The 26,733-nt window shown below is 38.4% G+C and overlaps 1 protein-coding gene across 6 annotated transcripts in view; it reads left to right on the top strand.

Moving 5' to 3' along the window:
* ephb3b (eph receptor B3b) overlaps positions 1–26,733 on the top strand; it is a 53,416-nt gene that overhangs the window by 9,526 nt on the left and 17,157 nt on the right. For all 6 annotated transcript variants that reach the window (XM_077202534.1, XM_077202528.1, XM_077202522.1 and 3 more), the window contains exons 2-3: positions 16,383–16,447; positions 19,946–20,618. In XM_077202534.1, the coding sequence (XP_077058649.1) occupies positions 16,383–16,447; positions 19,946–20,618 (738 nt within the window). The remainder of the gene's footprint in view (positions 1–16,382; positions 16,448–19,945; positions 20,619–26,733) is intronic.

Raw genomic sequence — 26,733 nt, 5'->3', positions numbered from 1 at the left:
TTTTGAGACAGCTTGGTCTAAAAAAGCTAGCTAAGTAGGCAAGCACTTAAGGCCAATCTATAGAGTTCAACATTGGACGCAGCTTTGTGCCTGGTTAATTAATCTGCAGTGGTGTCATAAACACAAAGGCATTTATGACTAAAGCGTATCAAGAGGGTAATATCTAGAGATTCATATTTTAGCTCATGCATTTGTTGGCAGTTTTATTGATTCAAAACATATAGGACAGGAAATGAGCCATGAATGAATGTGTTGTTGCAAGTTTTCTAACTGTCAGCACAGAAGCTAAACACCGCTCCATTCTTCAAACCGCTTCATATTTGAAGGGTCACAGGTATACAGGTGCTTTTTACCAACACCCCAAAGGCAGGGCACCAGCCTGCACATATGGCCAGTCACAGAGTTAGCAACATTGTAACACACTGCATTTCTGAAAACGAAATTTGTTTAAACTACAAACTAAGCAGATCTTTAGCCATCAGGACACTCTATACATGTCTATCAACAAAGAATGAACAATCTGTTTTCTTATCTCTCTTTTATTTATGCCATTCTTTGCGTCCGTACTCGCCTGCCCTCAGGTTATAAAGACTCAGGGAAACATGTCCATTCATGCATCCCTCTTCTGAGGGAGATGTAAATACAGGGTTAAAAGCAGTTCATATGGTCAGTCCTCCAGTGATGGAAGTTGGACTTGTTCCTATGAGTAATCTATGGTGAGGTTCAGTACACACCCTGTGGTTCTTTTGATGAGCGCTCCCAAGTTGAACTCATCCTGCTTCGAGACCACCAAGAATTGTAATGTACCTGAAACACAAAAGTTCACGTGTAGGTTCCAAGCAGTCAAGGTGTGGTTAGCAGGTCTGTAATTAGTGTTGAGGCCACCAAGTCTTTGTGACGTCATGTCTGTGTGTGTTGGATTTAGTGGATCTATCTGTGTGTGTTCAAGTGTGTGAAAGAGAGCAACAGCAGACAATTCCCAGACTTCTTATTATCTCTATACCCAACAATTGCATCCCTTAGCACCTGTACAGTACTTCCTAAATTGAAGGGTGTTTTCGTATAAAATTATTTTCTCAGTAGTTGTCCTTTTGCCACATTTTCTATCTGTGCCGTTGGTTTCCCAGATACTTTTTCAGTACCACATAACAAACCAGTGTTTATACAAGACACAATCTTATTGAAGGACTTTATTGGTTCAGTGTAGACGCTGTTAAAGCCACTGTGCTTGTGATTTATCAGTCAATGATTGACTCTAGATTGCTATAACCTTCCATGTCACCTGCACTTCAAACAGATGCCCAGCAGCAGCACTGCATTTCCCATCCTACGTACACAGTTCTTGTTGATTCAACTATGTTATCTCATGTGGCCATTTCCCTTAGTTCTTCCATCAGTGCCACTGTCTTCACATGATAGTGGTGTCATTTTAGTGGTGTCTCCAGATATACCCACATTCTGACCTTACATGTTTTAATTTATTTAGAATATGAATGGGAAGTATGGATAAAATAAGGTTATTTTAACTGGAAATTCAACTTAAAATTGTTTCAGATATTGCATAACCACATAGTGAAAGCATATTTAAAAAATGAGACCCATCTCATGTCGAACTCCATCCTCCCCTCACCCCCCACCCTCAGCCTTCTCACCAGGCCCTCTACTGAGACCCATAAATCAATGGAGCTCAGTAGCCTGTCGGGGGTTTACCGTCTGTGGGGGGTATTGGTGGCCCAGGCTCCCCAGCCGTTGGTTTTAGTTACACATCAATGAAGGGTGAATAATACATTAGTCAGCCCCTGACAGTACAGTTATAAGCGGGCAGGCAGACGGAGCCTCCCCTGGCCCTTCATCAGCGCATCTGCGACATAATCAGCCTCTGGAGACATACCTTAGTTCTGGCCTTCCTCTCTTCCACCTGATTTACTTACTGTGTATGATAATATTATGATATATAAACGCCTTCCCTGTGGGTAAAATGGGTAGATCTCCCAAAAATGAAAACTCTGGAACAACATGAGCTTGAGCAATCACTTAAAAGAGAAATTTTAAATAATGCATTTGTCTTTTTTTTCTTCTTCATACAAGTGTTTTATAAGTTGAGCTGTTCCGTAAAGTGTATCTATATAGAATATGAATTATGGGTGGCACTGTATGTAAGGTATTAAATGCAAAAAAAAATTACCCTTCCTTTCGTTAAGGGGTCAAGAGCTGCAAGTGACACCCATAAAGTCTAGGTTAATAATTTGAAGCGGGCAGGAAGTATTGCAACTGACCCAGGTCGGAGAGCAAGGACTGTGGAGATGGATTGTTGTGGCATAAACGGCCCCGGAACTGTAGCCTTCTCAGTCCAGCTGCACTGTGTACTGATTTATATCTGAAGATTTTCAAGTGACTAGCCCCTTTCTTTGCTTGCACAATTACAGAAACATTCACAGTCTCCTTCCAATGTATCAAGGCTTTTATATAATTGTTCAGAGACATCTAAACCCCTGGCCATATGGGGCACCCTAGAATTGGATGTCAACCGTTCTATCAACCTTCTCCAGCATAATTGCCCAGAAATGAACTTCCATCGCTAATACCTTCTGTCACAATCTGCAAGTCAATTTGCTGTAAGTGAAACACTTAAGTGCATGATTGTGTGATAGCCAATGACCTAGACGGCCACGTGTCCTAATCAGGAATTTTTTTTTCTTTTTTAATCAACAGTCTCAGAGGTGGAGACCATGAATAAATTACTCCGATGACCGTCTTCCATACACTCCGCCAGTCTGCGTCTGTGTGTTAAAGAGCCGAAAACCATTTAGAGAGGTCTAACGAGTCAAGTTATTACTGCAGCCAAGTGTGAGATTAATTAACTGAGCAGCAATTAAGAACATGGCTGAACAGATCTAACAGATAAGCATGGGGTGAATAGTAACAACATTTTTTTTGCTTTAGCCAACTGGGAGGGTACAAGAAGTAAACAGAAATAACAAGCAGTATAGCCTCCCATTGCAACCCAGGCTCATTGAAAAATGTGGCTGTGGCGACATTTTTGAAAAGTATTACAATTTATTGGTGTTGGCTGCCACCAGTGTTCATTTCAGATGGAAACTGCAGTGAATTGTATGTATAGGTATAGTTTTGTAATTTTGCAAAAAAAAAAAAAAAAAGTAAGCGAGGCACATTCTAGGTAGATTAATATGATTTTACCTAGGTAAGACATCAGCAAACTTTATTGGTCCATGAACAACATTCCCATCAACCGATCAGTTCCCTGTAAAATATTGATCCAGGAACATGCTTTATTGGGTAAATTCATCTTGTGCATTAATATGAATGCGAATTTGCATATTTCAGCGCCCTACTTCCTGTATTGACATATTGCCAAAGTGCCAGAGTGGGGCTGAAATTTCCAGGAAGAGTGTTCTCAAATATAGAATGAATGATAGTGTCCCTTTCACTCAGGACAGTTCCAAACCATGCTTTAGTCATTGTTTTTGCGTGTGTATTCAACAGTCACAAAGGCCCTACCCAGCCGCATTCCTGTCGGTAACTGCCTAACCTTTCTTTGTTGTTGCGGCTCTGACCTGACTGAGATAATGAGTGGGCAGGTAAACATTAACGAGTGTCTCTGGGATTAATGAGCTAACGTGAGAAGAGGTAGTCGAAAGAGACCTGCGCTGCCTCAGGCTAATGTGTCACATATAGCAAGAAATGTAAAACAAAAAAGAACATAATAACTCCTATTACGTTGCGGTGGAGCTGGAGCCATTAGAGATGTTTTCTTTGTTCGAGCAGGTAACCCACAACATATCCTGATAATTAGCATGCAGCATGACAGCTGAAACTGAGCTACCGATTTGTTCCCATGTCTTCAGCAGTAGCTGCCAATGCTAATATGTGACAGCACTAGGAAGTTAGCAGGGTTCGTGCCCTCACAGCTTGGGGTTTTCTTTTCAAGAAATGAAAAGGAATCTAAACCTCACTAGCCGCCCCAGAAAGTATATTTGAAACATTACAAAGCGATCGAAAGCCACTGGAACGCTGGAAATGTGGACCACATCAGTCCAGTAGCTGCGAACAAACAGCTGTCCCATGATACAAAGCAGAAATGTCATATTTAACAGCCATTAGAGGTTATTTGTATGTTTGCATAGTAAGATGATATTGTATGTTTGGCTGATGACTAAAGCAGGAGTAATTGTATCCTGACATATACATCTCAATGCCTAATTCATAGCAGAACTGTAAAGAAAAAAAAGTTATAACCAAAACCTTTACATTTCTATACGCTAGAGTTATAGGTTCTTCTGAGTCATGTAAGGATGAATACACAATTTTGAAGGTTTCTTAAATTATACGGGCATGTTTGATTTTTATTACTTATCTTTTTAAATCGCTTTAAAAATTATTATATTATGTCATATTATATTGTATTACACTGTAAAAAATAATATGATAAATAAGTAATGTCAACCTATATTTTACATTTCTTCAACTCGACGAAATAAATTTAGCAATTTTCAACTTTTGTTTTTAATAAATTATACAAGATTAAACTATGTTTTAAGCCAGATTAATGTAATTTCAGTTGAAATGACTTAAACATCCAAGTTGATTGTACTTAAAAATTTAAGGTAGCAACTTTTTTTTTTACAGTGAAATTGTTTTTGTTAACACTAACAGAATTCAATGTTTTGAATTCACATCAACAATTATTTTTGCTACTTTTCTTTTTTAATATCTTAGTTTTACTATTGTTTAATGCCTTTTAGATGGGCTATATTTTTATATTTGTATATCATATAGTTTTAAACGTATCACACTTTCAATTGAAAAATATGGAAACATTACATCTTTAATAATTGAAGAAACACCCATATATGTGTACATTTGTGTGTTCCCTTTTCACTGTTTCTCATTGTGTGTGTGCGTTTATCGACCAGAAACCATAATTTTAGCTTTGACATCATCCCCGACGTCCTTTCACAAACATCTTATCTCAAGGTAAAAGGGGTTGGAGAAAATGAGAGTTTGGGGGCATTTCAACATCCGCCACACTCTGAAGTACCTCCTTAGTGTTATAGCATGGCAAATGCCTTCCAGTGGTCCTGAGGGATCGTGCCATTACCATATATTTAGCCTAGATGTCTGTTGGCTGCCTCTGCAGTGGAATAATGAACGTGTCAAAGGGAAGCAAGTACGGCAAACGGGCTGTTGCAGAATGGAGATGAGTCCCTGGACAGCGGCTTCAGCCGACAGCTCCTCTCCGAGGCTGACAGGCAAGGCCAGTGGGCAGCACGGTGCCAAAATACCTCCATAATGAACCTGGAATGGAGGTATAAGGAAGTCTGCAGTGCCTCCTGCCCCGTTCTTTATGGCTTGGATTACAAAACACAGGACGAGAATACAAACATATTAGTAGCATTTTATTTTACAGTACATTGCACTTACCTAAGAATAGTACTTGGGAATAAAAGGTGACTACTTGGGTTAAGGTTAGGTTTAGGGGTAGGTTCAGGGTTAGAACTAGCTTGTTTCTGCCACGGTATAAAACATTGTAAAAGATAATTGCGACTTTTTATCTCACAATTGCAAATCAATTCTGATTTTCCTGTGTTATAAAGTCAGAATTTTCAAGATATAAGCATGCAATTTTGAAAAACAAAGTCAGAATTGTGAGTTTATTTCTCAAAATTCTGACTTTATAACTCTCAAATTTGCTTCTTTATATCTCACAAATCTGACTTTATAACTCTCAATTGCGACTTTATATCTTGCCATTCTGACTTAATAACACACAATTGCGACTTTATATCTCACAAATCTGACTTTATAACCCACAATTGTGACTTTATATCCCACAGTACTGACTTTATAACCCACAATTGAATTATGAGATAAAAAGTCGCAATTGTGAGAAAAAAAAGTCAGAATTGTGAGATAAAAAGTCGCAGTTACCTTTTTATTTTTTTTATTCTGTGGTGGAAACAAGCTTCCATATAGTACCCAGTTGTTACAATCACTATAATAAATATGTGGTATGTACATGGTGAACAGGACTGTACAATAAAGTGCTACCAAAATATTTCCAAACACAACACATCCAGGATTTTAGGCTTTTCCAGTTTCTGTTTGGGCATTGCTGTCTTTTTCACTTTTATTGCTCATGCAATTCACTCAACATGCCTTAATAGCGCCACATGAAAAATACCAATGCTCTTAGGTTCTTTTTGATTTATGTAAATACTATCTCTGTCAGTAACATATGCCAGATTTTGGGACATAGCTTGACTGATAATATGAGTTGTGGGTAATGATGCATTGAGCTCTCTATTGAGCGTGGAGGAATATCTTAGTTTCAAACAAGATTTGTTTTTCTTCAGCAGTATTGGCAGACTTGCGTCCCTGGCAGTTTATTACAGTCAGAGTTGAATTTCAACCAGAACGAGAAAATCAATCAAAACATAGTTATCGTGATTATGGTCCTTTTCAGTTTTTGGCTTGAGGAGAGGGAGAGGTGCTTGACTGTTGGTTAAAATGTGCTAACGCTAGGCTCAGCCAAACGCAGGATTCATCACAACTGCAGTCTTCTTCTTTATTTGACATTTAACCGAAATGTCTTAATGTAACTAAAGCGAAGATCTTATTAAAAGTTAGTCTCTGAATGAGAGTTTTAAAAATAGCAGACACCTGGGCGACACCAGAAAAAGCAGTTTCCGGGGTGTTTTTTTTTTAACTGAATAGAACATATTTCCGAATGAAACACAATGAAGTGCTCCTACTGAACCTGAACCTGCTTGGTTTTGACCTAAACATATGTTTTATTATTTCCTCAGTGGCTTTTATGATATTCTTTAGGAGTGAATGTGTGCCTCTTCCTCTTCCAAACATTCTGTAAACCGGTTTACTCTCACTTGCATTTTTCAACCGGCTAGTTGAGTCATCTGTATTTATTCCAGCTGGCCCTGCCTCCTGCTGAGAGTAATGGAGACCCGGGGAGCATGATAGACGGGGAGAAAAAGAGAGAAGGGGTTTCAGAGATATGAGGGGAATGAGAGAGAATGAAGTGGATGGAAAGGAAGGCTGTGATCAGCTCTGGCCTGTCAAAACACTTCCTGTTGACTGATACACACTCAGACACTTGGGAGAAGAAAACCGAGATAGAAAAGGTGTGGATGAAACATTAAATAGAGAGAAAGAAAGAGTGATTAAGCAAAGGATGGCTTCTTTTAACAAACCCAAAAATGTAATGTATTTTAGGTCGGTATAACATTTTTATGGTTACTATATAATTCTGATATATTTCCACTTGTTTTTAATGTTCTTGCCGCCATTCTAAAATGCAGAACATTTTAATATAAAAAAGTGTACCTAGCTGTGTAGAAAGAAAAAATATAAATATATTTATACATATGTTAATGCCTTGGCATTTTCGCAAAATTTTTGTGTTTCCTTCAAGAAATCTTAGAAACTCATAATCTTTGCGTTCGTTCACAAAATCTTTGTGTTCCTTCGCAAGAACCTCACGGACCTTTGTGTTCCCCTGAGAAACTTTGCATAGTTGCAGAAGTATTGCACTCCCCTGAGACATTTTGAGTTCGCTTGCAAAATCTTTGCATTACCTCGTAAAACCTTACAACTTTGTGTTCCCCCAAGAAACTACGCGTAGTCGCAAAGTTTTTAGCAAGAAACGCAAACATTTTGCGAGCAACCGCAAAGTTTCTCCGAGAACTCTAACATATTGAAATATAAATTTTCTTTCAATCTCATTTGTTTTATATACTACCAAATCTCTTAGGCGTTCCATATGTCCAAACAGAGTTTTCTTTTATGATTATGTACAAAACCCCAAACAGAAGCTCTTGCTTAGATGTCATGACCATCAACAGCAATACCGAAATGTGACTGTGATGAGTATCACATGTTCTGACGCATAAATAATGTTATGCTAGTGTTTAAGTCTAGGAAGCCACAAAGAAACACATCATGTATTATCATAAAAGTACAGCTGTCGTTCTCTCTGATCAGCAAACACTGTCATTAACGTTGTGTAACGATGCCTGAAGCATCAGAACTAGCGAAAACGTCATACTTTTACATTTTGAGGAAAGGATTGGAAAACCACAAGGTGCTCATCTTCTGAATGAAAGCCTTGGATATTGATTAATGGAGAACGCATTTGAGCTTTTTTTATAACCAACAGGCCAGACTAAAATTATGAACACAGACGAGGCCTACGCATTCTTGTTTGCCTTGTGGCTATACAATAACTCGCCTCTACATGAAGAAACACGAACGAATTAATTGATTGTGCTCCTGTAGCAACGTGAGTCTAACAGACGGCTCCCGTTTAGTGTGAAATCTGTAATCGGATCAACGTTCGGTATCAGAATACGCCAGTGTGTTAGCTTAAGTGCTCATTAATAGCTGATCGTGCTTTATCTCCATCTCAACGCATCTTGTGTCCTGTCTAGCCACAACAGAGTAACTGATGTGCAGTATCGTAACTCTTTCTCTAAGTGCTTTAGGGGACACGCGCCGAATTCATGGCAATTGTCCACTATGGCCGTAGATGATCAGGTTGAAATGGCTTGAGTACTTTTTAGTATCATGGTATTAGTAATTTCTTGCTTAAATATAGGGGTTTTCACTAGAAATTAAACTGCCAGATGTTTAGTGTATTGCATAACCATGTATTAACGCCTTTATTACAATATTATAACATTGCAATATATACACTCAGAAGAAAAGGGAAAATATGTGCCTTCAGGGGTAAAACAGCTTGTCCCAGTAGCCTTAAAGAGTCAATTTTGTATTGTATTTATGCCTAAAAGTCAGGTCACCTTTATTTATACAAAGCTTTATAAAATAGTTTGCTTCAAAGCAGCTTCACAGTAATAAACTGAAACATGACGGAATGATGCAAACTTCATCAAATATGAGGCAAATTCTGCTCTAAAGCAGCTCCAAAAAGACAATAGTGACATTCTTCAGCTCAAGTCAGTTCAGTGTTTGTCAGTTCAATAGTTGTGTAAAGTTCATCAATGTAATGGAATGAGTTCAATTTAGCTATAAGCAGCTCTACAGATGGCATTTGTTTCGATATTCAGCTCAAGTCAGTTCAGTGTCGATTTAATTCAGTGCAATAACATTCAATGTGTCGATTATTAAACAAATTCGATTACAATTTTTTTAAGTACAATCAACTTGAATGTTTAAGTCATTTCAACTTAAATTACAATAAACTGACTTATCCGCTCTTATTCGATAGTGTCAAAGCAGTCAAATCGATAATATTACTGAATAGTACGTGTCTTTCAAACCCCCCCAAAAAAAGCCAAACGTTCATAGTAGTACCAAGGCTATACATTACTATTCTAAGGTACGAACAAACACCTTTTAGGGGTTAAATATCACATATACTTCAACGGAAATGCATTATAACTCTTGAGAGAGGGAGACTTTGAAAAGCCCTCACTGGGTTAAACAGGTGACATGATCCCCCTACTTATTTAGGAGCTCTCGCACATGCGGCGGTGGCATGGACTTGCTAGCTAAGGACGCCCATTCAGGCACTCTGAACACAAAGTTGTGAGCACACCTGGTTAGCAGGCAGTCGCCCCAGGGTCTGCCTGTTCACCAAATCGACTCTGCTCTGTAATTAAAGACCTTGGGAAGAGGAAGGGTGTGTGCAATGCCCATTCCCATTTTTGACACAAGGCTTGAATATGAATCTGGGTTGTGGCTCATCTTTTTCTCGCCGTATGAACCTGCGTGCTTGTCTTTGTGCTGTCTGTAAGAGCAAACGGCATGTTTGATCAAAGCAAAAGGGCTCATTTTCCACAATCCCCTTCCCTTAATGATGTCAGCTTCAAAATCAGACCCCCTAAGACCTTGCGTCAATCCTAACATCAGCTGAAGAACTAATTAACACAACAAACAAAAATTTAGCAGGCGCACTTATGCTCTTTGTCATCTTCCTGTCAATTGCTGTCATCATAACCAGCATCAAGAAACGCATGATGTACTTAAGTAGTACATCTTTATATATAATTTCATAGTTCCTTCTATTGTCTTTGAAATAAGGTTACTGCCGAATGTGCTGAGAAGCATTTGTTGAAATCTAAAATATACTTTATTGATATTTCTATTGAAATGTGTGTCACACATCAATACAACTAAGACCTTCTTTTTCACCCAGGGTATCTTTTCCCGATTCTTTGAGAAAATGGTCATTTGACTAAATTTTGATAAAATTCTTGAAAAACACTTTATTTGAAAGTGTCCTTGTTACATATGTTACATGTACTTAGCATAGTAAAAACAGTAAATTATGCATAATTACATGCAACTAACCCTCAACAAAACCCTCATTCTAACCCTAACTCTATATTAAGTACATGTTGTTAATGAATATTACTCAGTACTTATTACTCAGTACTTAAATATATAATGACACTTTAACAATGACACCTTAAAATAAAGTGTAACCCTTGAATACCTTATAAGTAGCTTTGGATAAAAGTCTGGTATAGATGTAAATGTAGCACAACATGACATAGCAATAGTCGGTGACACTTTATGTTAAGGTGATGCAATTATACATGTACAAGTAACTAACCCTAAACCTTAACCTAACCGTGACTCTATAGTAAGTACATGTAGTTAATTGAGTAAGTACAATGTAACTGCATCACCATAAAATAAAGTGTAACCCAATAGTCAAGGTCGAGAAGTCTGCGTTTCCTGAAGTTAAGAGTTTCCACTACTATTACAAATTCGACAAAGACACGGGGGATTTTAGTCGTCAGAAATTACAGTAATTCCGTCATGAAATGAACGCTACATCTGCAGGTTTGACAGTGGGCCTTGTTAGTACGTAAATGGCCCAGAGAGTGACAGGCATTGTGCCATGACTGACGGCAAGTGGACGGATGGGGATAAGGAGACTCCTTTCATGGAATTCCCATGGAGGATTCAGGGTGTTGGAGATCCAGCATCTACATCAAGGACCGTCGCCCAATTAGAGGTTGCACGCCGGCTCGCCAAAAGCAGCCTACTCCTCTAATCACCACACTCCAGTGTGCCACAAAAGCCCGGGACGCTCACCACATTTCAATTTAAATAGAAGCCCCCCCCCCACCCCTACTTTTCCTCCGTCCTCTTTCAATGACTCTCTCCCAAAATATCTCCCCCACTTTCAGCCTGCTTCACCAAACCCCCCAACAGCTCATAAAAGCAGCAACAAAAGCACATACAAAGCAATCAGTCTAATAGCTTTAATACGTTTAATGCAGTGTTTTCCCCACGCTGTTGACACATCTCAGTGTTGGGTAGCAAAACAGAGCTCAAGTGTTTGGAGACGGAGAGTGACGTTCCTTTATTTGTCCTTAAGCCTGTTGTTTAGTACGATTCCACAACAGCACAGCAGGAGACAAAATTGGCAAATCAAGATTGTTTATATATATATATATATATATATATATATATACATATATATACATACATACATACAATCTAAACTCAGATATTTAGATCTATCTATCTATCTATCTATCTATCTATCTATCTATCAATATATATATATATATTTGACCACCCTGCCACAACAACATAGTGTTAACCAATAGCATAAGTTTGGGGCGGGGCTATTTGTTTGACTGACCAATGTCAGTCTTCAGAAAACATGCTTGGTTTAACAGCATTTATTTTTTATTTTTTTTGCATATCTATTTAACTAATGGTGCAGAAAGTACACACTTCACCTTTCATTTTCTTACATGCAAAATATGTATGTAAAGTCATTCAACCTGCACAGTCCTGATCCAGTCTTTGTCGTTTCACTTTGAGTTTTCCTTGCTTTCCACGTGTCCTAACCTCCAAACAACACTGAAAAAGGAATCGCTAAAGCTGAAAGCAGTTGGGCTGAAATCCTGCAGTAATCTCTCACCTGTCTGCCCACACGGCACTGAGTCAGTTTCTAAATCCACTGAACATTCTTTGTATCAATAGAGGTGTTTTTTTTCACATACCCCTCTTTTTAAAGAAGATTGCTTACTGGAACAAAGAAATATTTTCAAGCGCTTGTAAACCCGCAGAATGAGTGTGTGTGTGTGTGTGTGTGTGTGTGTGTGTGTGTGTGTGTGTGAGTGTGTGTGTTTCAGAAACCAAGTGTTTCTCTGTCTTCCTCTGTTATTAACGCTACTCTGTCATTAGAGGATTAGAATGGAAGAGCTGACCTTTCTTACATCAATACGTGTGTGTGTGTGTGTGTGTGTGTGTGTGTGTGTGTGTGTGTGTGTGTGTGTGTGTGTGTGTGTGTGTGTGTGTGTGTGTGTGTGTGTGAACATGCAATTCTGTGAATGGGAATTTTCCATTAAATCTGTGTGTCATGCAACTTTTATAATTAGTGTTTGAAGAAAAAACAATGACTTATTGTTTAGTAATTTACACATACTTCCATATTATGTCATGTATACATACTTCCATAAATGTGCTTTGGTAACCTCAAGTATGTGTGTTTCCTGGGATTGTTGAGTCTTTGAGACCTTATTAATAAGCAATTAAAATATTTACACATAAGTTAAGCATTTTACGATGCTGTTACACATAGTAAGTTATTATAAAGTCCTACCCATTTACACATTACTTAAAAAGCAGTAACAAAACAATATTGGTGAAATTATATATTAACTATATGTTATTATGAAATATTACTATTAAATATATATTATTATTAGTACCGTTTTTAAGTAGTTTAAACAGTATACATATTTTAAGTACAATCAATATATTTGTTTAAGTATGATCAACTTGAATGTTAATTACTTAAAATTACGTAAAATAATATTTGACAGTGTAGTTACAAAAAAAAAAAAGTTTAGTGTTTGGGACAAAAACAAATCTACAATAATTTTACACATGTCCATATTTATCTTTAAACATGGCTACAAGTCAGTTGTCTTTGAATTATGTTATATGATATCTGCTTGAGTAACTTCCAATCTTTACATTACCTGAGATTTTGAGACTTTATGAGAATGTTCAAAACCTTACTAACCCATTAAATTATGCATGAAATATATGATTATTTTTGCTAAATCATAAGTTATTATAAAGGGAAACCAATGTATCATTGTAAACAATAGTGGTGACATTAAAAATACATCTTATTACTAAAAATATATATTTGTTTATTAGTAGTTTATATAGTGTGTAATTGCTATTTTCTTCTACTTTAGTGTTTTAAAGTTTGAAAAAACAAAATATTTCATTTAAACTTTTATGACAGCCAAGTCAACACGAGGTGAATACGGTTTTGTTTTGCGGCACTTAATTTTTGTGTCAGCCTGCCCTTTCAAGTTTCATAAAAGTTGAGTTTATGGTGGGTGCTTCATGTCATTGGGCTCTCAGCTCAAAGTTTGCCCATGCTTCACAGTCAAACATGCGATTGTAGACGGATTGCGCAAGGGAAGGCTTTTTTCAGAGCACTCGTCAATCAGGTTCGACATCCTGCCAGAAACCACCCGTACTCTTCGGTTTTACCTCAGAAGTGGGAGAAACAGGAAATAAGCCGTCGGTTCTCTGCTCCCTAAACAAAACGTTCCCTGTGTGGAGCCATTTTAACTGTAGATGAGTCCGTAATGGAGGCTGTAGGCTTCATGCCGGAGTGTGAATGAATTGTGGCATTGAGGGCACGGCCTCTCGCCCCCCTGACTGCGACGGGCCGGGGTGAGGGGTGGGTCACCCTCCGCTGTGTTCGCTCTCTCATTGAGCCAGGACTTGCCTCCTCATCTAAAAAGCGCGCTCAGCTGACACAATGCTCGGCTTTGCTGTTTTTCAGTGCCGCTTACAAAACGCACACAAAACAGAAGGCTGCAGTCAATCGCTGCAGGCTCCCGAACGTTCCCCCCGTTTCACTGAGTCAGATCTGACTTTCACTCGATTCCCCTCTTCTCTGGTTTTGCCTGGCATTTATTTACACTAGTACCTGCGTGCTAGCTTTTCCACAGCTGACAGCTGACTTATGGTTTTCTTTTAAACGACGAGGTATTTTGCAGAGCGTGTTTGAATGTCAGCGGACCTGTAAGTCAATGACACAAAATGACATGCGATGAATGACATCCCAACAGGAAATCAATGGCGGAGAATATGTGAAGAATAAATTACTGCCTCAAACGGTTCCTACTTATTTTACAAACCTATGTGTTGGAAACATCTCAAGTAGCCACAATCAAGTTAGATATTTCCGGTAGACGAGTGATGCAATATCAGGTAGTCAAATTAGACAGACTGCTGTGTACAACTTTATTAATATCAGGTTTGATTGACAGGCCAGTAGGTGGTCCTTCACTGTTGTCCGGGACAAATCAGCAAAGACTTTATGTAAACGAAGACTGTGCACTCATATTACTATGAATGGGAGAAAGTAAAGCACACAAAACGACGGAATAAGTCCCACTTTCTAAGTGTTCTGAGACTGCAACTGCCTAGCAACACCAAAGCAACCACCCAGAACACCCTAGCAACTGCCTAGCAACCACCCAGAATACCATAGCAACACCATAGAAACCATCCAGAACACCCTATTAACCACCTAGCAACACCCTAGCAACCATCCAGAATACCCTAGCAACTGCCTAGCAACTACCCAGAACACCCTAGCAACCACCCAGAATACCCTAGCAACACCCTAGCAACCACCCAGAATACCCTAACAACCGCTTAGCAATCAACCAGAAACCCCTAGCAACCGCCCAGCAACCACCCTGAACACCCTAGCAATGCCCTAGCAACCACCCAAAATACCCTAGCAACCAACCAGAACACCCTAGCAACCACCTAGCAACCACTCAGAACACCCTAGCAACCCACCTGAACAACATGAATAAGCCACATATCAGCACCAGAATATCGTACAGACATGTTTGTTTGCTCGTATGCAATCATGTACCAGACCCTAGCAACTGAGTGGTGAGTTTTGCCACTGCAAGCAACACTTCACATTTTCTTCTAGAAATGTACATTCTAGTTAATTTAATAATTGATGATCTTTACAATTGAACTGAATCGACACAGAACTGACTTCAGCTGGTAACAACTGAAATGCGTTATTTTCCTGTTATTACTGTAAAGCTGCTTTGAAACAATCTGTATTGTATTAAGCGCTATATAAATAAAGGTCACCTGACTTGACTTAATACTAGCTGCACACGCTGCTCAAACTTCTAAAAAATATTTTTTTGTGTTGTCGTGATTTGAGCCTTTAGAAAGATTTCAAATATGAAATATAATCGTACGCGTGGTGAACATGTTTGGAGAATTTGATGTTTCAAAAATAAGCACAACAATGTTGGATTTTTATTTTTTATTTATTTGTTTGTTTGTTTCTTTTTTTTTTTAAAGTTGCAGTCACAAATTTTGTCCAAAAAATAGTAAAAAACATTTTTCTTCTCCAAACCGCGAAGCCCTACAAAGTGTTCAAATGCATTTCTGACAACATTCAAACCCTGTTTATTCCTGGAACGGATGTTAATACAAGGAGTTACTGGGTTTAGCACTCTCTTCGGGGGACAAGAAACTTCCTCTGATGTTTTGTTTCCTAACACACGATTTCAGTGTACTTTTAAACACGGCCATCCATCTAATTTACTAAAACATAGTCACAACGTGCAATCGTAATTGCGACCGCCATACATAAACAGCAGAAGCAGGGGGTGGAAGGTAAAATGGTTGACTCAATATATTCAAGTGAGCGTTCTTTCATTGTAATAAAAACAGAGAGCTGAACATATGGCTGGGGGGATAGCAACAGAAAAAACAGACAGGCAGGGCATATTGGGCATTGAGGAAGTTGTGAAGATCTTCCTTTTGCAAGTTTTATGGCGCTATTCAAGAACTCCTTTACTCTGTTATATATCCTCTTGAGTTTACAGCAGCTAGCTTAAGGGTGCGTGTGTGTGTGTGTGTGTGTGTGTGTGTAGTAAGGGTTGTCTTTCAAAAACACTTAACTTTTCTTTCCCACCCAGCAAATACACGGCTAATTAAATCTAATTAGAGGAGGGCTGTCATAAATCTTTGACAATGTCTTCTGGATCACCCACAAAGCTGTTTTGCCTTTCTTCCGTCTTTTCACTGTTGATTAGCATGATAGTGTTTCTCTGTAACAGCACTCGTGAATTTACCACAATGCATTAATGGCCATTAACAATATGGACAGTGACTGTTATGTATTGCTTAGCTCGTCCTTCACAGTGTGAAATCAATTCATCCCAAGGTTTTCCATTTCATTGAGTTTTCTCTTTTTTTTTTTTTTTTGGTTGTCAGTTGTTTAGGCTCATATTGTTCCTCAAACTTAGTGGATCTTTTTTTCTTTTCTTTTTTTCCTGCAGAAACACTTATGGACACCAAATGGGCCACCACTGAACTCGCATGGACCTCGCATCCTGAAACTGGGGTGAGTTAGTGCTGTTGTGTGTTTGACTTTGGTTAACCTGAGCACATTATGCTTATATGATTCCTTCAGTCCAAATAAAGTATGAGGTGAATCTAAAAAAAATCATCTCCATGTCATATTTAACCCTAACAAAAAATAAATGACTGGTCCATTTGAGGAACAGTTTTGTTGTTCCCCTTGTGTTTTTATTTAGTTTTATGTTTTTATTGTATGTATTTGTGGTTGTGGTTGTTGTCCCCCATTTTGTTTGTATTTATGTATCCCCCCCATTTATTTTTTTGACAAAAACCTCCTTTTTTGCATTACAGAAATGCCTGAGATTCCATTACAGTCATTACACTTAAAAAAATTTACTTAATTGTCATTCTAATATATAGAGTGGTCCTTAAATGGACCTCGAGAAAAACCTAATTTCTTATTTCTTTCCATTGAATTCTTTCATTTGAGGGTTAAAAATTACTTCTTGGCAGATTTCGTGAGATTCTCTCATAAATGTCGTAGTTAAACTACCTTTAAATCAGGGGGCATTATAAACGGTCCTTGTTCAAATATAGCGTGTTAAACACAGGAAGCTCTGACTTTCATCAGATAAAGGCAATGCCCAGATCAGATTTCACCCTAGCCGTGTTACATTCGTTCACCAAAAACGAAATTTGTGCCCACAAGCTTTTGGCAGACACAGCAGAAGTATCCTTTGCTCAGTATATCTTTCACAATACCCAGAGACTGCTGCCTTTCCTTACTTTTTTTTTTTTCAGATTCTTTGTGTAATGCTTAGTTTTGTGTCCTCTATATCCTGTACTTCAGGGTTCTGCATTTGTCCACTGCCCCTTCCTGCCCCCAGCCACACCATCTCAGCTGTTGCAGTCACCCCTCCCCAAAACCTTTACTTCCGAGTAACTTAGCACCAATGAACAACCCCAAAGACACAAATCAACTGCCATTTCACCTTCCCCGTCTATATATTATTCTTGTAAATATCCCTCGCCGCCCCCATTAAAGCACTAAAACTCACCAGCACAATGGGCCAAAGCACAACCCCTTGACACCCCAACAGATGCCTCCTTTCAGGACATACATTGCCCAATTCTTTCCCTTCTGCTCTCTGTCATGCACACAGCTATACATTTCACCCACGCCGCCGCCCCACTGTATTTTAAGACAAACAGGGGAAATGTGGCACCAGTGAGTCCTTTCCTTAAATATCACAGTGTTCTGGATGCCTTTTATTTCGAACTCAAGTTGAAATATTCTGTGAATCCCACGAAAACTGGTCACAATCAAACCAAATCCAAAATAAATCAAAATGGATGAAATGTGATTTTGACTGTTTGTTCTTGGAGATTTACCCACTGGCAAAATTGGCACCCTCCATGTCTCTCTTTCTTACGCGACACTCAATTCTAATTTTGTGTGACACTAAGTTCAATGGTATGTCACACCCAGAAAACCGAAATGGGAACTGTGCCCAGATAATAAAAACAAGGGCATAAAGTTGGAATAATTCCCAGCCTGACTCAGCAGCTCTTTTTCTATTTTCATTCAATCTGCCATACATAAATAAATAAATAAAAAACTCTATTAGTCATTAGTCTTACACCTGTAACCTTAGAAATAAACACAGAGAAATACAGACTTTAACACCATTAAGGAAAAATAAACATAATGACCTGCTAATTATTTAAATAAAGTAAATTCACTTACATATTTATAAATAAACGACATTAACCAGCATTCCACAGCTGCATCTGCATCTAAAGTAAATTCATTCACCCCCCACCCCCCATAACGAATCAAAGACATGCAGCAGAGAGAAAAATCAATGTGCATAAACGTGTTTTTGCATAAATGTGTGTTTATAAGTGCTTTATTGCATCAACGTTTAATATGCAGAAATAACAATTTGTAGGCTTATTTCCCTGATATTGAGTTGAAAAGAAATTGATTACGCATCTTAATCCTGGAAAGAGGAATGTTTCGTTGAGGCGTTATGCGAAGAGGAGTCAACAGCAGTGCAATGTGTGGGGGCCGCTTCCTCTTTCCCATCTTCACTCTCTCAGCAATTTATTCCACTGAACTAAATGCCCATTTACACCTCACTCTTTCTCCTGTCCCATTGACCTGATGCGTATTATTGATTTCAGCACCCTTGGCTCAGAAAGGCTGTGATAAAGCAGAGACTTCTAGAAGCCCTGTCTACCTGGGGTCCCTGGGGACCGTAGGGATGAATGGCCTGTCCGAACAACATCCATATCGCTGTGTTAATTAAAGACTTCACCCCTACACAAACCCTACGCTACTCTCTCAACAAATCTCTCGATGCTGTTCTAGTTTTCTTTTTCCTTTTCGGCTACAGCTCATTTTCTCCTTTAGGATTGCTTTAATTTGAACTCACTGTAATCAAAAGAAGTTGGCCGAGCATGTCTCTAATTGTTTCTTTACCAATTTAAATATAAATCATTTATCGTTGATATATGCTGTTTGTTTAAGCAAGAAGTTGATGTAAAAACCCTCATTAGCCACCAAGATTGCTAGTAGGCGTTCTTACTCGACCACGGACTGCACTCCCATTAGTGGTTGCTGAATAACACTGCTTCTTACTTGCATGATGTTGAACTATATTTAACCTTGTCGCATCTCAAATCGCCAAATCTCAGCTCAAAACTTATGTTCATTGTCACCGAGACCTGTATAATCATTGTAATGTAAGATGCACAATGCAGTACCACAATAGCAATCAACCTCTTTACGATACCTCTCACTTGTCTTTTGAAAAGATTTATATTCTTAATTCTGGTAGATAAGAGAAAATCATTCAGGTAGAGGATTGAATGTAGCTTGTTGATCTGCATGAATACAATGTAATCATGATGGCTTAATTGGACAGTAATTGATTGTGAAGTGATGCAGAGAGTACTCCACACTCGAGGTATGAGGTAAACATCCACTCGTTGTTTTATTTAATGGAGTTCTGAAACTCCACAGTAATTTTGATGAATTCGCCAGGCGGGTTTCTTCATTGAACTGGTGAACGCAGATGAAAGACCAGCGTGCAGCTCCCCACTTAATGCCCCCGTACACAATGTGTAATTGAAAAGGCACAAACCAAAAAGCACAAAATTTAATTTCCCCTCTCTTTCATCTGCCCCATTCACTCTTTTTCTCGGTGTGCTCCCTCCGTTATATTGTTTCCAAGCTGTGGGGCTGTCGCTGAGAAAGAGCAATTTATTGCCTGCCGTACCTCAGTAGCGTAACACCTCAGAGTTCTAAAGCCCCGGATAACATCAAAATGAGAATAGTTTCATTTTTAATACTGACAATGAGGCATATTGAACCATACTTTAGATAAAAACATTTGTTATTGCTATTGTTCTGTAGAAGTACCCTTGAAGAATGCGGTATATATTAAGTGCTAGCTCATTCCGAAGGTGAACTTGTAAGTTGTTGTATATCTATGACTTACAGTGTTCTCTTTTTTTCCCTCTCTTTTTTTCTCAGTGGGAGGAAGTTAGCGGTTATGACGATGCCATGAACCCCATCCGAACATACCAAGTGTGCAATGTTCGTGAGCTTAACCAGAACAACTGGCTTCGCAGCGACTTCATCCCCAGAAAGGATGTTCTTCGTGTTTATGTGGAGATGAAGTTCACCGTACGAGATTGCAACAGTATTCCCAACATTCCAGGATCATGTAAAGAGACCTTCAATCTGTTTTACTATGAGTCTGACTCGGATTCAGCAACCGCCACCAGTCCGTTTTGGATGGAGAATCCTTACGTTAAGGTGGACACCATTGCTCCGGATGAGAGCTTCTCTATGTTGGAGTCTGGTCGGGTCAACACCAAGATTCGCAGCTTTGGTCCACTTTCCAAGGCTGGCTTCTATCTGGCTTTCCAGGACCTGGGCGCCTGCATGTCTTTAATCTCTGTCCGAGTTTTCTATAAGAAGTGTTCCACGACCATTGCCAATTTTGCCGTCTTCCCAGAGACGGCCACAGGAGCCGAGGCCACGTCACTAGTCATTGCCCCCGGCACTTGCGTGCCAAACGCTCTGGAGGTGTCTGTACCTCTTAAACTCTACTGCAATGGAGATGGAGAGTGGATGGTTCCTGTAGGTTCCTGTACTTGCATGGCTGGGTTCGAGCCTGCAGTTAAGGAGACACAGTGTCAAGGCGAGTGCTGATATATGTGTTTTTTTTTTCTCACTGTGCAGTTTGTCTTATCTCCTGGTATCACATTAAGTCGAATGGACAAATCATCCTGTTTTTTATTGAGGTGTTTGGCCTAACAGCAAATTTAGTTATTCGACCTCAATTTAAGCAGAACAAAGCAATGAATAAGTAAAAGAGTCTGTATGTCCATCAGACTGGAACATTTTGCAGAGAGAAAGAGACGGTCTTGCTGAAAACATATCAGGTTCAGACTGAGGTGAATTAAGCCAGCGTGTAACATAGCCATGGTGAAAGTGAGCAGAGCAGACAGCGGGAGGTCAAGGGTCAAATGGAGAGCTGGGAGTGAGAGGAGACCGGAATCGATTTGTGGACCAAGGGCAAGGGCTGCAGTGAAACATTAATGAAGAGCACGAGATGGAGATAGAAAAGTAACCCTGACAGTCAAGGCACCAGAAGTGAAAGGTCTCAAAGACAGAGTTGGTTCCAACAAATTGTAAGAACTACAAAGTCACTGAGAAGTGAGCAGCTGGGGTAAAGAACTAAATTGAACAGAAAATTATTTGCGTATATAGAAAGGAGGATTATTAGTGGTGTTTGAGGTAAACATCAACATTATGAGAGTTGGTTGAGAGTCGTTTAACACGGAGTATTAAACTGTGTTGCGTAAGTTGCCCTACACAGTTTGTGCTATTGACATTATTGATGCCTTAAAAATCATATTACTTCCAAGCATATAAAGGCAGACTAATACTTTTCTAAGCAGTCTATCTTGGATGATAAATCAGTGGGGAAATCATGTACGTTAACATTTAAGGAGGGACTAGAATATCATGAGACTCAGGGGTAGCCTCTTTTGACTTTAGACCGTAAGAAACCATGTAGTGACTCTATAGAATGCTAAAACTAACAAGAAAGAATGCCTTATGAACCACATTGCAATACTTTGACAACCTATCACCAAACCCAAGCAACCACCCTAAAATGAACACCTTTGGAAATGTAGAGCAATGCCATGAAAACCATTTACAACACCTTAGCATACAACTCCAAGCACCACTCACATTATTATCATAAGAAATTTATGTAGTTGTCAAAGTAATAAAGGACTTTTCTACTACTGCCAAATTGCTATTAAACCAGTGTATACCCATTGGGAAAGGGGGCAGTCCTGATGTATAGTTAAAAACTCATTTGTTTGCCTTTGGTGGCTCAAGGTGAAAGCCCTGGCAGCAGTGACCTGATAAAATGTTCTCTAATCAAGCCACCCGGAAACCAAAGGAGGGATAAATCTCTCTGTCACCTCTCTCTTGCTCGCCTTCATCTGAAGGCCGTTGGTCTCATTAATACCCTGCCAGAGCACAGTTAGGATATTCACATGAATATTAATCGACAAAACCTTTTTTTTTTCCTTAGCGCTGCATATTTCTACTATTCATTCTTTCTCCTCGCTTCCAATTTCACCACAAATTCTAATCACTCCCTTAAGTCCTATGTTCTGCTCTCAATGAGAGAGAGAGAGAGAGAGAGAGAGAGAGAGAGAGAGAGAGAGAGAGAGAGAGAGAGAGAGAGAGAGAGAGAGAGAGAGAGAGAGAGTGAGTGGTGAGTGAGTAAAGAAGGTTTGGGCAATAGAGAGAGAGAGAGAGAGAGAGAGAGAGAGAGAGAGACTTTTTTGACTTTTTAAAGCAATTTATTCCATCATTAAAAAACTTTAACATCTAAAAAACATAATTTTTTATCAAAACATTACCATTTAAAAAAAAGATCTTCACCTTCTATAAAAATTAAACTTTTGTTTACACACCATTTCTTCTCAAACATTAGGAGATTACAATTCATTTTATTAAATTCATATTCTAATCTTATCCTGGATTCAACCAAGGCCTTGAATAAATTAACCATATTAACTTTTTGTCCTTCCATTTCAATTCTATACGCTTTCCAAATGGCTAATTTTGCTTGACCAACCAAAAAATTAGAAAAAGTACAGATTTCCCACTTATCGCGAGAATACTTACAACCAAAAATAAACACAGTTTTTGAAAAAATTATCCCTAAACTGCTCAGAATTCTATCCAAAACATTAAAAAGTGGAGATAATTTACAACAGTCACAGAAAACATGAAAAACGGTGTCAAGTTCATTACACAAAGTACAGAAAGAAGAATCTGAATATTCACATTTAAACAAAAAAACTTTTGTTGGTAATGCACAATGCAAAATCCGCCACTGTAAATCACCAGACCTTTTTGGTAGGGGGTTTTTATACAGTAACCGCCATGAAGGTGATTTATTCTCTGTCAATGAGAGATGAGATCTCCATTTTGTATCTCTCCTCTCTCTTAATTGTCCAGCAAAGAAAGACTTTACACAAACATTATATAAATTTTGCTTGTTCACAACAGAAAAAGGAAGGCTTTGTAAACCTTTAAAAGAGAGCAACAAGTTCACATTATCGTCATTATCATTCTCATGTTGGTCTACCTGTCGTGTTATATACACTTCAGGAAAAATAACTTCTGAATAATTATTACCAGACATAAAATTGGTTATATATTCCCACAAAGATGTAGGAAAAGATGTTTTCAAATTCTTCAATATATTCCCAACAATTCTCTCTGATCTACCTCCAATCTTTGTAGTTAAATGTTGTACTGAAACCCACTCTCTATCAGTCAAATCAATCAAATCTCCAACTTTAGTTACACCAGCTAAACCAAAGCTAGAAAAATCAATGTTAGGCATAAAAGTATGGGAAAACCAGGGATTGTGAAAAAGTGGTTCATTAAAGCCGAAATGTCCTTTTCGCTCCAACTTAAAATAACTCCAAACTTCAAACACAGATCCATAAAACTTGATCTTAAACATGTCCTTTACAATATTTACTGAGCTCAGAAATATTTGTTTATCAAAACCGATGTTGTTTTTCTCTCGTAGAATGGCAAGACCAAAACTGATCCATGGTATAGAGTCAGAAGAATAAAGCAGTTTTTGGGCAGTCTGTAACCTCATGGCTTTCACCTTAGAGGCTAGATGAATTAGTCCTTGACCGCCCTCAATAACTGGAAGACACAGAACTCCTGGAGGGAGCCAATAATGGCCTCCCCAAAAAAAGTCAACAAAGGCTTTTTGAAGTTGCAATAAAAGCTCTTTCGGAGGGTCCAACACTGTTAGACGATGCCACAGCATTGAGGCGGCTAGATTGTTCACTACTAACACTCTGCCTCTGTAAGAAAGCTGGGCTTGAATCCATTTCCATCTCTGGAGCTTGCCTGTCACTTTTTCTAGAAGTCCTTCCCAATTCTTTTCCATAAACTGTTCAGTCCCAAAGAACAGTCCAAGTATCTTTACTCCTTCTTTATTCCAAAGGCACTGATGTGGAAGTTGCGGTAGATTCTGATTCAACCAATGACCTAATAATAAAGTGTCTGTTTTTTCCCAATTGACACGTGCCGAAGAAGCACTCTCATAGGTGTTGAGGCATGAGATTAGATGTTTAACATCATCTTCAGATCTAATGATCACTGTGATGTCGTCGGCATAAGCTGTTAGTTTAACTGATGGAGTATTCGAGAGGTAACATGATGGAACCGTCAATCCTTGCAGCTTCTCCCTCAACATTCTCAACATTGGTTCAATGGAAATTGTGTACAAGAGGCCAGATAAACTACAACCTTGTCTCACTCCTCTATGGACAGAAAAAGGTCTTGTCAGAATTCCATTAATTTTCAACATGCTATAAACATCTTCATACAGAAGTCTAATCCATGAAGTAAACTGCTTTCCAAAGCCAAAGCCTTCAAGTATTTTGAACAGATATTCATGATCAACTTTATCGAAGGCTTTCTCCTGGTCCAAACAAACAAGACCAAGATCAAACTTATGCAGTTCGGTTAAATACAACATGTCCCGCACAAGAAAAAGATTGTCAAATATAGACCGCTTTGGTACACAATAGGACTGATCTTCGTGAATAATGGATGCTAAAAATTCCTTGAGACGATTTGTCAGAGCTTTAGATAATATTTTATAATCAGTTCCCAAAAGAGAAACTGGTCGCCAGTTCTTTAATAGGCCAAGATCTCCTTTCTTGGGTAAAAGAGTGATTACAGCTCTTCTGCAACTCAGGGGTAAGATTTTTGATTCAAAACTTTCACAAAATACCGCATACAGATCCTGTCCGATGAGGGACCAGAAGGCTTTGTAGAAATCAGAAGTCAAACCATCTAACCCTGGAGATTTCCCTGAGGATTGCTGCTGAACAGCCTCAGTTAGCTCGTGAAATGACAAGGCTTTGTCTAATTCAGCTTTATCTTCTTTTGTAAGATGTGGAAGTCCATCTAAAAGCTGATTTGTTGCTTCAAGGTCACAAGGTTGTGCTGTATATAAATCTTCATAAAAAAGTAAAGTTTGTGAAATTATTTCTTTCTTTTCCATTATTTCTTTTCCATTTGGCAATTTAAGATAATTTATATTTTTCTTTTCTCTAATATTCCTCTCCAATGAAAAAAAGAAAGTTGTTGAAGAATCCATGCTGTTTAGCTGAAGATATTTTCCCCGTATCGATGCACAGCGACTTCTTTCTTCATACAAATTCTTTAAAATCAAATTGTACTCTTTAAGCATTTTTGCAGTTTCTGTCTCTTCACCATCACTGATGGAACTGCTTAACTGGAGAATTTGCTCTTCCAAGAACAAGACCTTTTCTTTCAGTTCCATTGTACGGCTCCTTGTATATTGCTGACAAAAAAGCTGGATCTGTACTTTTCCAGTATCCCACCACTGGGCTAAATTTTTATACTGTAACTTTCTCTCTCTCCACTCTCTCCAAAACAAAGTAAAATATTGTACAAAAGACTTATCTTGCAATAATCTATTGTTAAAATGCCAAATGTGATGGTGGGAAGTGCTCTGTTTTATGGTCATAGTTACCGCAATATAATGATGATCAGAAAATGATGTTGGCAAAATTTTACTATTAAAAAACCTTCCTCTATTATTCTTTTGAACGTAAAATCTATCAAGTCTTGCACCAGAGACTCTGTCAGCATTAATTTTCAACCATGTATATTGTCTATCTCTAGGGAAGGCTTCTCTCCAAACGTCTACAAGATTGTGAAAACGAATAACAGTTTTGAGAGTTTCAGACGAATTGAGATTAGGTTCAACATGATTCCGATCCATAGTATAATCAAGAGTACAATTAAAATCACCAGCTAAAATTATTATTCTATTATTTGGAACTTTTGAAATAACATTTTTTAATTTTTTGAAAAAAGAAACTCTTTCTACACCATCATTAGGAGCATAAATGTTAATAAGAGAAAAAAATAACTCGTATAACTTAAATTCTATAATTTGCATTCTGCCAGGTATAACTTCTTCAGCTCTGCTATCTTGTACTTGCACATCTGAAGAAATAAGAACTGCTACACCGGCACTAACATTTGAACCATGGCTAACGAAAGTTTGACCTTTCCACTCACTTAGCCATTGCACCTGATTATTCAAATCTGTGTGTGTTTCTTGCAGAAAAACTATACCAGATTTTTTCCAATTAAAAAAATCAAACAAAGCACACCTTTTTTCAGCCCCACGACACCCATTAACATTCAAAGATCCAAAGTTTAAGGATGCCATGATGCTGACTATTAATAAAGAGACAAAAAGCGTCCAAACACAGGCTATAAATTCTCTTCTCTCCATTTAAAAAAAAGAAAAGAATATTCAAACCTTCTTTACATTACGTTTTACCGTGTTTTTTACCTTTGTTATTATTTTCTTAAGGCGATAACGCTTCTGTCTACTTAGTTCCTCAAAGGTTGCTTTGTTCATTGCCATTTTACATGACACCAAAAATCGCCTCAAATCAGGGAAAAACGTCTCTATTTGTGGTTTGCGAGCTCCCTTAGTACTATCTAGAAAGTCATTGATTTGCTTTACTGTGTACAATCTAGAGCCAAGCGACTCCGATCTTTCAGCATCATTTACATCAGAAAGACTATCTGTACTCTCAAGATCCTGATCTGAATCATTTTCAGAAATAGCATATCCAGAACTCACATTGGACATCTGGGTATAGCTTTCTTCCTCAGCTTCCTCTCTTTCACCTTCTGTT

This window comes from Siphateles boraxobius, unplaced genomic scaffold (genome assembly GCF_051911475.1).
Source record: "Siphateles boraxobius isolate OS27281-9 unplaced genomic scaffold, OSU_SipBor_1 118, whole genome shotgun sequence".
Taxonomy (NCBI): Eukaryota; Metazoa; Chordata; class Actinopteri; order Cypriniformes; family Leuciscidae; genus Siphateles; species Siphateles boraxobius.
Note: the sequence above shows the minus strand (reverse complement) of the source record. Positions and strands in the feature narration are given on the sequence as shown.